General features: G+C 61.7%; 2 protein-coding genes and 1 long non-coding RNA gene across 4 annotated transcripts in view; 2 read left to right on the plus strand and 1 right to left on the minus strand.

Moving 5' to 3' along the window:
• TUBGCP6 (tubulin gamma complex associated protein 6) overlaps window positions 1-9,232 on the plus strand; it is a 20,245-nt gene extending 11,013 nt beyond the window's left edge. The window contains exons 4-24 of the mRNA XM_023525434.1: window positions 279-400; window positions 1,041-1,101; window positions 1,238-1,347; window positions 1,584-1,675; window positions 1,779-1,918; window positions 2,819-2,968; window positions 3,395-3,476; window positions 3,561-3,649; window positions 3,732-3,847; window positions 5,069-5,207; window positions 5,474-5,545; window positions 5,745-6,915; window positions 7,081-7,133; window positions 7,289-7,433; window positions 7,515-7,683; window positions 7,780-7,921; window positions 8,007-8,201; window positions 8,287-8,419; window positions 8,509-8,722; window positions 8,800-8,981; window positions 9,076-9,232. Of these exons, the coding sequence (XP_023381202.1) occupies window positions 279-400; window positions 1,041-1,101; window positions 1,238-1,347; window positions 1,584-1,675; window positions 1,779-1,918; window positions 2,819-2,968; window positions 3,395-3,476; window positions 3,561-3,649; window positions 3,732-3,847; window positions 5,069-5,207; window positions 5,474-5,545; window positions 5,745-6,915; window positions 7,081-7,133; window positions 7,289-7,433; window positions 7,515-7,683; window positions 7,780-7,921; window positions 8,007-8,201; window positions 8,287-8,419; window positions 8,509-8,722; window positions 8,800-8,981; window positions 9,076-9,167 (3,669 nt within the window). The 3' untranslated portion in view covers window positions 9,168-9,232. The remainder of the gene's footprint in view (window positions 1-278; window positions 401-1,040; window positions 1,102-1,237; window positions 1,348-1,583; window positions 1,676-1,778; window positions 1,919-2,818; window positions 2,969-3,394; window positions 3,477-3,560; window positions 3,650-3,731; window positions 3,848-5,068; window positions 5,208-5,473; window positions 5,546-5,744; window positions 6,916-7,080; window positions 7,134-7,288; window positions 7,434-7,514; window positions 7,684-7,779; window positions 7,922-8,006; window positions 8,202-8,286; window positions 8,420-8,508; window positions 8,723-8,799; window positions 8,982-9,075) is intronic.
• Window positions 9,216-13,127, minus strand: part of SELENOO (selenoprotein O) — a 17,349-nt gene continuing 13,437 nt past the window's right edge. For both annotated transcript variants that reach the window (XM_011384172.1, XM_023525473.1), the window contains 4 exons: window positions 11,211-11,361; window positions 10,105-10,290; window positions 9,805-9,961; window positions 9,216-9,706 (listed from right to left, as the gene is read on the minus strand). In XM_011384172.1, coding sequence (XP_011382474.2) covers window positions 9,524-9,706; window positions 9,805-9,961; window positions 10,105-10,290; window positions 11,211-11,361 — 677 coding nt within the window. In that variant the 3' untranslated portion in view covers window positions 9,216-9,523. The remainder of the gene's footprint in view (window positions 9,707-9,804; window positions 9,962-10,104; window positions 10,291-11,210; window positions 11,362-13,127) is intronic.
• Window positions 11,356-13,127, plus strand: part of LOC111733411 — a 2,348-nt gene continuing 576 nt past the window's right edge. The window contains exon 1 of the long non-coding RNA XR_002777980.1: window positions 11,356-11,591. This is a non-coding gene — a long non-coding RNA (uncharacterized LOC111733411). The remainder of the gene's footprint in view (window positions 11,592-13,127) is intronic.

Consider the following 13,127-nt stretch of genomic DNA (forward strand, 5'->3'; position numbering starts at 1 on the left):
AGGACACATGTCACTGAGGCCCCAGTGCCCTGAGCAGCCAGAGACTCCATCGGAGTTGGCATCTGCACAGTGCCTGGCCACCCCTTCTAGACCCCGCCGGGGATCCCCAGGTTTATTTCCTGGGGCGTCTGCCGCTGGCTGCAGAGGCCAGGTGTGCAGTGCACTTGAGGTCCTGGTTCTCAGCTGGGCCGGGCTGTGACCCAGAAATGTGGCTCCAGGGTGGGGGCGGTGCCCAGCCTGGCCCCTTATCCCAGAGCACCCCCTCCGCCGGCCCACAGGCCTTCACCAGCGGCCTGCGGCGGTACCTGCAGTATTACCGGGCCTGTGTCCTCTCCACCCCGCCCACCCTGAGCCTCATTGCCATCGCCTTTCTCTTCAGGAAGCTGGGCCGGCAGCTCAGGTGAGCCGCATGTGGTGGCCGGTGTGGGGGTTGGGGGGCAGGGACTGTGAGGACGGCTCCTGCTCCAGCTGAGCTCACCAGGTGCTGGATGCCACGGCGGGCCCCATCCAGGGCGGGGCTCCTGCCTGAAGGACACACAGGGTCCCCACAGACCGGGCCCCTGGCACGCAGGAGCTGTTTAGCTAACCCAGACCAAATGTGAGATGTCGGCAGGTGTGTCTAGGTAAGAGACAGTGAGGCGTGGGCCCTGAGGAGGCGAGTTCGGGTGGCGGGGAAGAGGCTTTACAGGTGGAGGGTAGGAGTGTGGAGGCCCCAGCTCACGCCCCCCCGCCCCCCCCCACGAGAGTGCTGCTGTGCGCAGCACAGACTGCAGTGGAGTAAGAGGAGGTGGCGACATGGGCAAGGCCGTGCGGGCCCAGGGGCAGGGTCCTGTACTCAGGAGTCTTGCCTGAGCCTGAGAAGAAGCTGGGGCGGGGTCCAGCAGGAAGCTGCAGTCTGAGGTCTTTGAGGTGTGGATGCTTTTAAAAAGCCAAAGCACGAAGATAGGGAAGGGCCTGAGACACATTCTGTGCACCTGCTCTCACCCAGGCCTGGGGCCTCTGAGCCCCTGCGCACCCGCTCTCACCTGGTTTCCGTCTAGGTACTTGGCCGAGCTCTGTGGTATAGGCACCTGCGGAGAGCCCAGGGCTGCGTTCCCCACCGTGAGTTGTGCATTCTTGCTGTGCTGGCCCGCCGGGCTCCGGGAAAGGGAGTGAGGCTGCGCGTGGCTGCAGGGTGGGGCTTCTTTGTGTGCACAGGGCAGGGCGTGTGTCAGGCCCTTCCCCTTGCTGTCCCTAGGGGGTGAAGCTGCTCTCCTACCTGTACCAGGAGGCCCTGGACAATTGCAGCAACGAGCACTACCCGGTGCTGCTGTCCCTGCTGAAGACCAGCTGCGAGCCCTACACACGGTGGGGCCTGGGGGCGGGGCGGGGCGGGGCTGCTTGACTTGGGGGTGGCACTCTACGCATCCAAGCAGATATTTTGAGCATCTGCTTGGTCAGACACCCGCTGTGGGCGGGGATCACAGACGGGGAGGGGAAGGCAGGGTTGGCGGGCTCCCTGGGCAGACAACTGCACCCCGTGGCTGCCACGCCTACTCGACACTCTCCGTGCCTGCCTCACCTCTGGCCCGTCCACCCGGCAGGTTCATCCATGACTGGGTGTACAGCGGGGTCTTCAGAGACGTTTACGGCGAGTTCATGATCCAAGTGAACCATGAGTACCTGGGCTTCAGAGGTAGGTGGCGGCTGGCTGTTGGGCTGCGTGGGCCTCCACGCCATCAGGTGGGTCAGGACAGTCAGTGGGTGCAGGCCAGCCACGTGTCCTGTCCTATCTTTAGACAAGTCTTACTGGACGCATGGCTACGTGCTCATCTCCAAGGAGGTGGAGGACTGCGTGCCCGCGTTCTTGAAGCACATCGCACACGACGTGTACGTCTGTGGGAAGACCATCAACCTGCTGAAGCTCTGCTGCCCGCAGGTGAGGAGGGGCCCTCGTCCCCAGCTCTTGGGAGCCAAGATCTGGCTGTGTCGCTGGAGCAGGGTTGTGGTGACCTGAGAGAGGTGAGGGGTCCCCATTCCGGGCCCCCATTCCGCGGTGGCAGGAAGAGCGAAGTTGTTCCCCAGGGGCAGCATGCCCCTTGTCCCATTGGGCAGGATGGTGGAAGTGGTTGTGTCCCCCGGCTTGGGGGACTGGCTGTGCTCTGGAATGGGGGCCTCTGCCAGCATCCACATGGCCAAGACTCGGGTGGACAGACGGGCAGCCTTTGCAAGGTGCTGGCCGATGTCTAAGCAGGGAGTCAGGCAGGCTAGCTGTGTGGGCCTGGAGGCTCCAGGCAGCAGCAGCAGTGGGTGGAGTCTGGACCAGGGGCCCAGTTGGCCAGCTGAGTGCAGGGCCTGGCAGGGTCAGGCTCAGCTGTGGCCAGCGGACCCCTCTAGTGCCGGGCTGGAAGTAGCCTGGAGCCGCCAGGACAGGCACAGGGCCTGTGCAGGTGAGGGTTTCCTGAAGACTGGCTGCGAGCATTCCAGTGGGCAGGGCTCCCAGGGTGGCGTGGAGCAGGCGTCCAGTCTGTCCCATCTGGCTGATCTGGCTGATGTCAGTGAGTGGCACTCCTCCAGCGAGGCGGGCTCTGCAGATCTCCAGGTCTTCACAGCTTCTGAAGCCCCTCATGGGGTCGGACCTGGTAGCAGCCGCAGGGAGCCTTGGCCTGGGCACAGACCCCAGGCAGCCTATCTGGTGCTCTCAGAGCCGTGGAGGATGTCATGCCCTCTGGTTGAGAAGTGAATGGTCCACATGGGTCACCAGGAGCATGGACACAGTGTGGACGGGGCACACATGTCACTGGCTCACGCGCCACCCCCCCACTCCCTCCCCCGGCAGCACTACCTCTGCTGGTCCGACGTCCCTGTGCCCCGGATCTCGGTGATTTTCTCCCTGGAGGAGTTGAAGGAGATCGAGAAGGACTGTGCTACTTACGCGGGGCGGATGGAGAGGGTGGCTCGCCACAGCTCCGTCAGCAAGGAGGAGAAGGTGCGAAGCCCGCGGCTGGGTCTCCCCACCTGCCTCCCTCTCCTCTGGGGCACTGGGTGTGGGGCATGGGGGGTGGTGCTGCCCGGTCCTGTCCTGGGGTGTGCCTGGTGGGAATGCCCTGGCCAGGGGCTTTGTCCTCTTCTCCTCGGCGTGGCTGGGCTCCACCTTCCCAGGGAAGGCCCTGAGCCCCCAGGGTTCCCTGCAGGGCCCACGCATGGGGACCTGGGGTCTGGCCCCGGACGACTCCTCAGGAGCATGCTGACGTCTTGGAGCCTTGTCACTGCAAGGGTGGCTACTTGCCCTCAGAGCTTGGCTCTGTCCCCGGAGGAGACCGTCTGGGGTCTGAGCAGCCCCTTCCCAGGCCACCCTCCACCCCAAGGGAGGGGATGCAGTTAGAACGCATGGGTCACTGATGATCTTTTTCAGGAGTTACGAATGGAAATTGCAAAACAAGAGTTAATTGTGCAGGCCCGCGAAGCCGCGTCCAGGGTCCTGAGCGCGTTGAGCGGTGCGTGTGGCTCGGGTCCTCCTTCTGGTTCTGGGGGTGGCCAGTCGGGGGCCCCTCTCGATGGCGCCCGTCTGTCTCCACTAGATCGGCAAATGTCTGAACGGATGGCCTCGGACGCCCGGAAGCGAGAGCAGTTCCAGAGGCTGAAGGAGCAGTTCGTGAAGGAGCAGGAGGTGGGTGGGCTGCGGGCCCAGGTGGGGGCAGGCTTGCCAGGTCGGGTTTAACCAGTGTGGCTGGTGTGGGCGTGTCGTGCAGCGACGGCGGGCAGCCAGGCAGGAGGAGCTGGCCGACGACTTCAGCTATGCCCGTGAGCTGCGCGACAGGGAGCAGAGGCTGAAGGCCCTGGAGGAGCAGCTGGAGCGGAAGGCGAGGTAGGGCAGCCGTGGGTGGAGCGGTCACTCGAGGTTGACCCTCTGGGGCAGGGCCGTCACACGGGCGCCGTAACTGGTTTGACGTTAGTGACGGTCCTTCTACTTTTTACTTTGAAAATGTTCACGTAGCCTTCTCGACTCCGTGCTTTTGGATGTTGATGTGTTCAGGTGCCCTTAGCCGCCTGCAGAATGTCTGCTCGTGGCTGGTTCGTGTGGACTGAAGTCGAGACAGGTCCACCCGGTGTCTGCTTGTCCCACCTTGTTGTCCGCTTTTTAAGCTAAGCAGCTTCTGTTCATTTCATTCTAAACCTGTCGTGAGCCTGACGGACACGGGGTGTTTGCCCAGCCCAGCAGCTGACAGTTGGTCTTATTATGGGGTTGTGCTTGGCCCACCCTCCCCTGTATCTCCCTCAGGTGGGGAGCAGGGCTCGTGTCTTGAGGGGGCCTTTGTGGGAAGGGCTGTCCCTTCCTGCTCGTGGCCTTGGGCATGTTGTCCCAACCGACTAGATGCTGTTTATGGAGCTGAGGCCTGGAGCCAGCGATGTGTGAACATGTCAGTGTGTGTGACCGTGTGTGCTTCGTGCTATCTTTGTGCAGACATCCACATGTGTAAATCTGCACACACGTCAGCGTGCGCGTATGGGTGGGGGTTATCGTCCTTTTCACGTGTGGCGGAAATGGGCTAGGGAGGCTGTGGCCCTGGCCCGTAGCAGCCAAACTGGAAACATCCAGTCTGGTTTGAACCCAGCTCCCTGCCTGTGAGAGGATCGCAGCCTCGGGGCGGCCTCCGGGGCTGGCTTCGAATTAACCCAGGCGAGTAGAACGTACATGCTGTGCTCTGTGCCCTCTGCGCTGGCCTCCAGGGCTCTGCCCTAAAACAGGACGATGCCGTCTGCGGTTCAAGGAGCAAGGCCGCTGGGGGGCCTCGCCATCCCCTGCCTGTCCCTTTGCCTCTAGCTGCCCAGGGCTCACTCTGGTATCTGCCAAGCCCTGGCTGGCACCTGCCCCCAGGCCCCCAGTCTGCTGGGCAGAATGACTGGTGGGTCGAGGCCTCTGCAGGAGCTGTAGGGGCCCAGAGGGACCAGCTGGTAGCCTGGGCAGGGTGCTGGGCTCTGCAGACTGCCGCCTGGGCTCCACCATGGGGACCCATCCCAGTTTGCAGGGAGCCAGCTGGACATCGTGGGGTGCCTGGTAACCAGTCCTCTGTGGGTATGGCTGCAGGCAGGCGCTGGTGGACCATTACAGCAAGCTGTCTGCGGAGGCGGCCCGGCGGGAGCAGAAGGCACTGTGGAAGACGCAGAGGCGCAGGCTGGCGAGCGCCCGGCTTCGTTTCCTCTTGGAGGACCAGGAGCGCGTGCAGGTGCCACTGCGGCCTGGGGGCCTAGCGCGTCCCGTGGGCTCTGGGGACTCGGGATCCCCTGAAGCTGCCTGGGACCTGTGTGCCCTCCTCAGGTGCTCAGAGCGGGCGTGCTGGGGAGAGGCCGTGCTCACCTCGGGCCATATGGTGCTGCCATGGGTGGTGGGCCGTGGCCACCGGCGGCTGTGGGTTGCATTGCACGGGGCTGAGTGCCAGCTCTGCTCCTTGCCGCCCAACCTTGACCCCACATCCTGCTGACTGAACTCCAGGCGATGCTGATAGACGTGTCCGAGGGGAAGTCCCTGGAGCCGACAGCCATCCTCCCGAGGGCACACTCCCAGGTGAGGGGCCAGGGCGGGGTCCAGGGTGGGTAACAGGACTGAGCCTGGGTGCCCAGGCCTGCACTCCCCAGGGAGTACAGTGGGCACCGGGCCTGTGTCCTCAGAGCCCCCCACTTTATGGGTTTCAGTGCTGGTTGCAAAACTGAACTTGGGGACAGAGCCAGATAACTGGAGAGACCAACATGCACTTGTGTTTCAGGCCTCATCTCTAGGCTCCGAGCATCCTGATGGAGGCAGCAGCTGTGACCCTGGGTGTGCAGAGCAGCGTGTGGCTGCCCAGGACGGCGCGAGCAGGCCGACACCACAACCCCTAGAGCATGCTCCAGGAGGGGCCTGCGGCCTGGGGCAGGCGAGGGTGCCAGGGCCGTTCTCTGCAGATCTCAGCCTCCAAGACTTCTTGCCCCCTGGCCAAGGGGCCGAGCAGCCTGCACACACTGCTGCAGCTGCCGTGCTGGAGGCTCTGCAGACCATCGGCTCAGACCTGCCTTCCTCGGTTCCATCCACAGCAGTGGGCACCGGTCCCTCAGGACCACAGGAGTACGATTTCAGGACCGTCCTGAGGCCAGCTGTGGTCCCTTCGGCCTCCCCAGGGTCCCTCCAGACTGTAGGAGATAGATTGGGTTGTGAGGGATTGCAGCTGTGCGGGGACATGCACGTGCAGCTGGACACATGCGTCCCAGATGAGCAAGTGGCTCTGCCTTACCCACACTTGCCCAGTAACAACTGCCCCCAGGAGGAAAGCAGCCAGGCCATGGGGCACGTGTCAGAGGGTGCTGTTCCCTCAGGGGGTTATGCTTCCGGGATGGCCAGTTCCCGGCCACGGTGGAATGTCCACGGACACGTGTCTGACGCCAGCATCAAGGTCGGGGAGAACGTGTGGGACGAGGTCCCCACCCGGCCACGGTGGAATGTCCATGGACACGTGTCTGACGCCAGCATCAGGGTCGGAGAGAACGTGTGGGACGAGGTCCCCACCCGGCCACGGTGGAATGTCCATGGACACGTGTCTGATGCCAGCATCAGGGTCGGGGAGAATGTGTGGGACGAGGTCCCCATCCGGCCACGGTGGAACGTCCACGGACACGTGTCTCAGTCCCACATGATGCTGGGGTTGCTCTCAGGGGAAGCCCAGCCTGCTGAGGCCAGGCCCCGTCAGCACTCCCCTGACCACTTGTCCCTGTCAGGCGTCAGCCTAGGAGCACAGAGCCCTGCCTGGGACAGTGTGCCGGGGCTGCCCACAGAACTGGCTTCAGATGGCTCCTGCACTCAAGTATCTGGCTCCGGCCCCAAGGAGAACAGTGGCCCCCAGGCCTCGCCGTCTGCTGTGGCTGCACCCGGTGCTCTGGGAGACAGCATCCCTGAGGAGCCAGGTCATTGGGACCCCAAAGCTGTTTTGTCACTGGTGATGTCTGTGGGTCCGAGGGGGAGGGGGGAGGGGGAGAAGTATGCTGTCCTGGGACTCGGGGCAGTGCTGCCCCACAGTGGGCACTGACCCTGACATCCTTTCCCGTCTCATTTGTGCTACTCGGGCCCAGGAAGGAATGGGGACAGCGAGGACCTCTCTCCAAGTTGGCCTTCCAAGTCCCAGGTCAGGGCAGCCAAGGTCGAGAGTTGGGGGTCAGGGGGCGCCCACTTTGTGGTTCAGGGCTGGTAAGGGTCTGTCCTGCAGGGTCAGGTACATGTGGCCACTTGCCCGCCCTCCCACTGAGGTGAAGGGCAGGGCATTGATACTGGCTGTTTTAGGGAAGCGTGGCCACCCAGAGCAGCCCAGGCTTGGAGGAGGAGGAGGAGGCAGGTGCAGCGGCCCAGGCCCGGGAGGAGGCCTACCTGGCAGGCCTGGCAGGGCAGTACCGCCTGGAACAGTACCCAGACAGCTACGAGGCCATGTGTGAGTGGGCTGGCCATGGCAGGTTGGCGGAGGCTGGCCAGTGTGTCCCCCAAGTGCGACCTGGGCCATCTTGTCGTGCAGCAGAGCCTCCCATCGCCCGCCTCCTTCACCATGGGCTCCCACGGGCCTTGGCCCTCCCTGAGGACCCCCGGGGCCAGTTGGATGCGGATGAGACTGCGGTGCCGCTGAGTGAGCTGCTGCCGCTGCCAGTGCTCATGAAGCACTCGATCACAGCCCCTCTGGCCGCCCAGTGAGTTCCCGCCTGTATTCCTGCCCGTGTCCCAGCCGCGCATCCCCGCCCAGCCCATGGTACCCAGCACCCCTGACTCCAGGCCCCTCCTGCCAGCATCTCCTTGGTGAACAAGGCTGTGGTGGACTACTTCTTCGTGGAGCTGCGCCTTGAGGCGCACTTTGAGGCCCTGCGGCACTTCCTGCTGATGGAGGACGGCGAGTTTGCCCAGTCCCTCAGCGACCTGCTCTTTGAGAAGGTGACCCCTGGGTGTGGAGGGGTGCAGCATGCCTGGCCGTGGGTGGCCGGGACACCCTCAGGACCCTGTGCTCTCTCCCATTCAGCTTGGGGCGGGGCAGACGCCCGGAGAGCTGCTCAGCCCTCTGGTGCTGAACGCGGTGCTGAGCAAGGCGCTGCAGTACAGCCTGCACGGCGACTCCCCGCACGCCGCCAACCTCTCCTTCGCCCTCAAGTTCCTGCCCGAGGCCTTCGCCCCCAACGCCCCCGACGTGCTGAGCTGCTTGGAGCTCAGGTACAAGGTCAGCAGGGCCCCAGGTGTGAGTGGGACAGGGGCTGGGACAGGGGCTGCTCTCGGGCTGCCCTGAGCCAGGCCCATCCCCACAGGTCGACTGGCCTGTCAACATTGTCATCACCGAGAGCTGCCTGAGCAGGTACAGTGGTATCTTCTCCTTCTTGCTGCAACTGAAACTCATGATGTGGACACTCAAGGACGTCTGTTTCCACCTCAAACGCACAGGTAAGGCCGCCCTGGAGCCTGCCCTCGGCTTGTGGGGCAGTGGCCGCTCGCCCCTCACCGCTCACCCCTCACCCCTGCCCTCCGTGCAGCCCTGGCGAGCCCCGCGGCTGGCTCCGTGCAGTTCCGTCAGCTGCAGCTGTTCAAGCACGAGATGCAACACTTCGTGAAGGTCATCCAGGGCTACGTCGCCAGCCAGATCCTGCACGTCACCTGGTGTGAGTTCCGAGCCAGGCTGGCCGTGGTGGGCGACCTGGAGGACATCCAGCGCGCCCACGCTGAGTACCTGCACAAGGCGGTCTTCAGGTGAGGCATGGGCGCTGGGGGCCGCGGCCCGGGTCTAGGCGCGCGCACCCACCCACAGCTCGGCTCTTGCTCTCCAGGGGTCTACTGACGGAGAGGGCGGCGCCCGTCATGAACATCATCCACAGCGTCTTCAGCCTGGTTCTCAAGTTCCGCAGCCAGCTCATCTCCCGGCCCTGGGGCCCGGCTGAGCACCCCAACTTCGCTCTCATGCAGCAGTCCTACAGCACCTTCAAGTACTACTCTCACTTCCTCTTTAAAGGTGAGCCGTTCCCACAGGCAGGGCCACGGTGGGGACAGGCGGACAGGGCCACAGGGGGTTCCCCAAGCTGCTCACGGCACCCGCCTGCCCGCAGTGGTGACCAAGCTGGTGAACCGCGGCTACCAGCCACACCTGGAGGACTTCCTGCTGCGCATCAACTTCAACAACTACTACCAGGATGCCTGAGCGCCACACAGAGGTGTCCCCAGAGGGGCCGAGTGACCACGCTAGGGGTGAGGAAGCGGCTGCTTTATTTACAGGTCCCCAGCCAGCAGAAGGCGTGCAGTGCCGGCTCCTCCTAGGCTGGCCGGGGCAGGGGACTACCGTGCGGTTCCCTCTGCTGAGTTGGCCTTGTGCGTCTAGTGGGGGGCTGGGCTGCTGAGTCCGCGTCGGACAGAGACGGGTCAGGTCCTGACTGGACGTCTCTGCTGTCATGGAGAGGCGGTGTGGGTGTGCTTTGCTGGCTGCTCAGCAGGTGCCGCCTCATGGACTCAGTTGGACTCAGGGCCTTGGGGCCTCCTGGTGTGGAGGCCCCAAGGCAGTTACGAGGATCAGGTGACGCAGAGCTCCGCAGCCCAGAGCGGGGGCTTGCTGCTGTAAGAGCCTCGCCCGCCAGCCTCCCCGCCTGCCCCGCCCGCCCCCTCAGGCTCGGTGGCATCCAGGACCTCGGGGGCCTCTGTGTCCCTGTGGTATGGAGTCTCCAGCAGCTTCAGCACTTTTCGCACCTGGGGGAACAAGGCAGGGTTGTGGGGGTGCCCCTCCCTCCCCAGCCCACCCCCTATTGTGGGACCCAGGGACACAGCAGGGACAGGCACGCCCTTGCCTCTGAGAAGTCTCCGTTCTCGGCAGCCTCGATGGCCCTGTGCGCGATGTAGTTCCGTAGCACGTGCTTGGGGTTGCTGGCGTGCATGGTACGCACACGCTCAGCCTGCCAGGCGGCGGCGTCCCTGGCACCCTCCCTGTCCTTCTCCAGCCGGGCTCTGGAATCATATGCAAGCCCCCAGTCGTCCTCCATGCGGATCCTTGGGTAGGGGTTGTCTGTAGCTACCCCCGGGGGAGGTGATACTACAGGCAGTCAGCACCCAGAGCCTCGCGACTGGGTGGCGGGTGGGGCCGGCCTCACCTGTACTCCTGCAGCCAAGTGGCCCAGTGGTCCTTGTTCATGCTCAGCAGCTCCGCTGGGCTCAGCTGCTCGAGCCGCGACTGCTGCTCTACACGCTCCAGCTCCTTCGTGATGTTTGTCTGCGAGCCGAGGAGCGCGAAGAGCTGCGGGTTGGACTGCGCCAGCATCAGCATCATGGAGAGCTGCCTGCGTGGAGTGGCCGCGTGAGTGTGCTTGGCAGGCATCAGTGCCCCCACCACTGGCTGGGGCCGTGGCCTGGGACCGCCGGACACCTTGGTGATGACTATCCTGGCACAGAGGCGGTGGCAACAGTCTCAGCTGCCCTGCTACACTGCCTGCGGCCCACAGATGACGCTGACGTGGGGGCACCTGCCAGTCACCCGCTTGAGGAACTGCGACCGCCGCTGACTTGGGCAGACCCTGGGGTGTGGGGGGGGCACCCATCCCAAAGAGGAGTCAGGTGCCATCTTTTTGCTTGGCGCCCCCCTTATCTTTGTCCCAACCCAGCAATGATTTCCTCTGGGAGAAGGTAACTGCTGTTAGCTCTTCCCATAATGACCATAAGCTGGATCTCTCCCCACTCCCAAAGGCGTCTGGGGGTCAGGGACAGCCTGACACCCCTCGCCCAGTCTCACTGGCTTCCTTCCGGAGGTCCTGCACCCTGAGCTTCAGTTCACTCCCCAGTGCTGCACTAAATTCTTCTCAGACCACAATCTGTTGGCTTGTTTATCAAGTCCTACAGCCATACTTCCAGGTATTCCCCAGGTGTGGGCGACACCCAGTGGGGGACAGTGCAGAGCGTGCTCTGACAGGGACCTGAGGGCTGGCCCGGGGAGCTGCTGGGACGCAGAGCCCAGCCTCCCAGCCTGTCCCATGTGACTCGCCCGTGCCAGCATCAGCACCGCTGGCCTGCCCTGTGACCAGCGAATGGGCCTTGGTGTCCCAGGGATGTAACTATCCCCGAGTCCTGGGAGTGGGACAGCCCCCTGAACCCCTAGGTACCCAGAAAACTATCCCATGTTCCCTGATGTGCACATGCCCCCATGCTATCCTGACCATCCTGCGTTTCTACAAACATTCCAAAGAAACAAGACCCGCATACCCACCGGGGGTCCATCTGGGGGCGGAAGGCGAGCCTCAGCTCCTCCAGGGAGGCACACTGTGTGGTCAGCGCAGTCAAGATGTCGTCTAGGCCTGGTGCCTCCGGCCCCACCAGGAAGGAGCTCAGCAGACAGAAGGTGTTGGTGAAGTCAGCGCCTGGAGCACAGAGCACTTGGTGCTGGGGGCTGGGCCCTGCATGTCCCTCCTGTGGCACCAGCCTCGCGCTGGCCCACACCCATCCCCCCAACACAGGTGCAGGAGCCCTAGTCAGCATCAGGTCCAGGGCTCTGGACCCTCTTCTAGCCTGTTCCTCAGCCCCTACCCAGCTCGGCCACCAGCCCCGGTTTCTTCATCTGTAAAATGGGTACAATAGTGTGGGCACTGAGGTTGGCCCCTGGCCCTGAGCAATGTCACTGCAGCCATTTCCCACTTCGGGGGCCGCCACTGAAACATACTTAGCACAAGATTCGACGTGGCAGAGAGCGTGCAGTCCTCTGACTTGTTAGAACACACTGTCACCATGACCCCTAAGAAAACATCTAAAAAATATACACAAAAGGAAACGAGAAGGCAACCAGTACAGTACGCCACCAAAACCACTACACGCGGAAGCGACGGTGGAGGGAAGGAGGGAGACACGAAATGGCAGAAGCCTTTCCTGATCAGTAACTGCTTGATAAGTAGATGGATTAGTCTCCAAATCAAAATCAGAATGGGTTAAAAAACGGCAGACACTACTGCACCCTGTCCACGACACTCGCTTTAGACTCAAATGTTGGAAGCGAAAGGCGGGAAAGACTGTCCTGAGCAAATTGTAACTTAGAGCTGGGTGGCTCCCCTGATATCAGACCAGTGTACTTTAAATAAAGAATTAAAAAAACATCTATTGGTAAAGAGCCAATTTACCAAGATGTAAGAATTATGAACATACATGGACCAAACAAGAACTCCAAGACATATAAAATGAACATCCATACACTCGAAAGGAGAAACAGAATTGTCCTATGAGCCTGAGACTCAACACGGCACTTTAAACAGTGGCCAGGATGTGGGCACAGGTCATCGAGAAGTGGGGCAGCACTAACCTGACCAGAACAGACAACTGTCCAGCCGAGGCAGCACGCGCCGTGATGGCACGTAAGGCCACGGGACAAGTTCTAATACATCGAAAAAAACCTGTATGTTTTCTAACTACAGTGTAATGAAGCTGAAAGTCACAGGAGAAACACTGGAAAATTCATAAGTAACGTGAAAGTTAAATGGAACCACATTTAACAAAAGAAACCACAAGAGAAATTAGGGAACACTCGAGTAACACACCGAAGCATGGCCGCAGCTACGAATGCGGATGTTAGAGACCTGCAGGTCTCGCTTATCACAAAGTTTGCAGCTGTGTGGCGACCGGTCTGCAGTAGGTTCTCATATCGAGCCTTCATTGTGCACCTGAAGTGAGCATTTACACGTCAGTTATAGCAACTGAAAAAAGATCTCGATAACCTAGTCTTACACCTAATGAACTAGAAAAAGAACAAAATGAGACCAAAGCAGAAGGGAAGAAAATAAAAATTAAATTAAAAAAAATAAAAATCATTGAAAGTTCGCTCTTTGAAAAGATCAACAAAACTGACAAACCTAGCTACACTGACAAAAAGAGAAGAGACATGGGTGTCTAAAATCAGAAATCGAAGTGGGGAACGTCACTAGCGATCACACAGAAACCAGGCTGTAAGGACAATGAACAGTCGTCTGGAGAGTCCTATAAGCAGTAAGACCAGCCAGTGACCCAAATCCTAACGAGAGCGCCCTGGACCCGACAGCTGCATGGGTGCATTCTCCCGGGCGGTTCGAGAACGCCACTAGGCTGTCTCGAATTCTTCCAAGCAGGAGGGGACACTTTCTAAGTATTCTGAGAGACTGGCACC

The sequence above is a fragment of the Pteropus vampyrus genome, unplaced genomic scaffold (genome assembly GCF_000151845.1).
Source record: "Pteropus vampyrus isolate Shadow unplaced genomic scaffold, Pvam_2.0 Scaffold563, whole genome shotgun sequence".
Classification (NCBI taxonomy): Eukaryota; Metazoa; Chordata; class Mammalia; order Chiroptera; family Pteropodidae; genus Pteropus; species Pteropus vampyrus.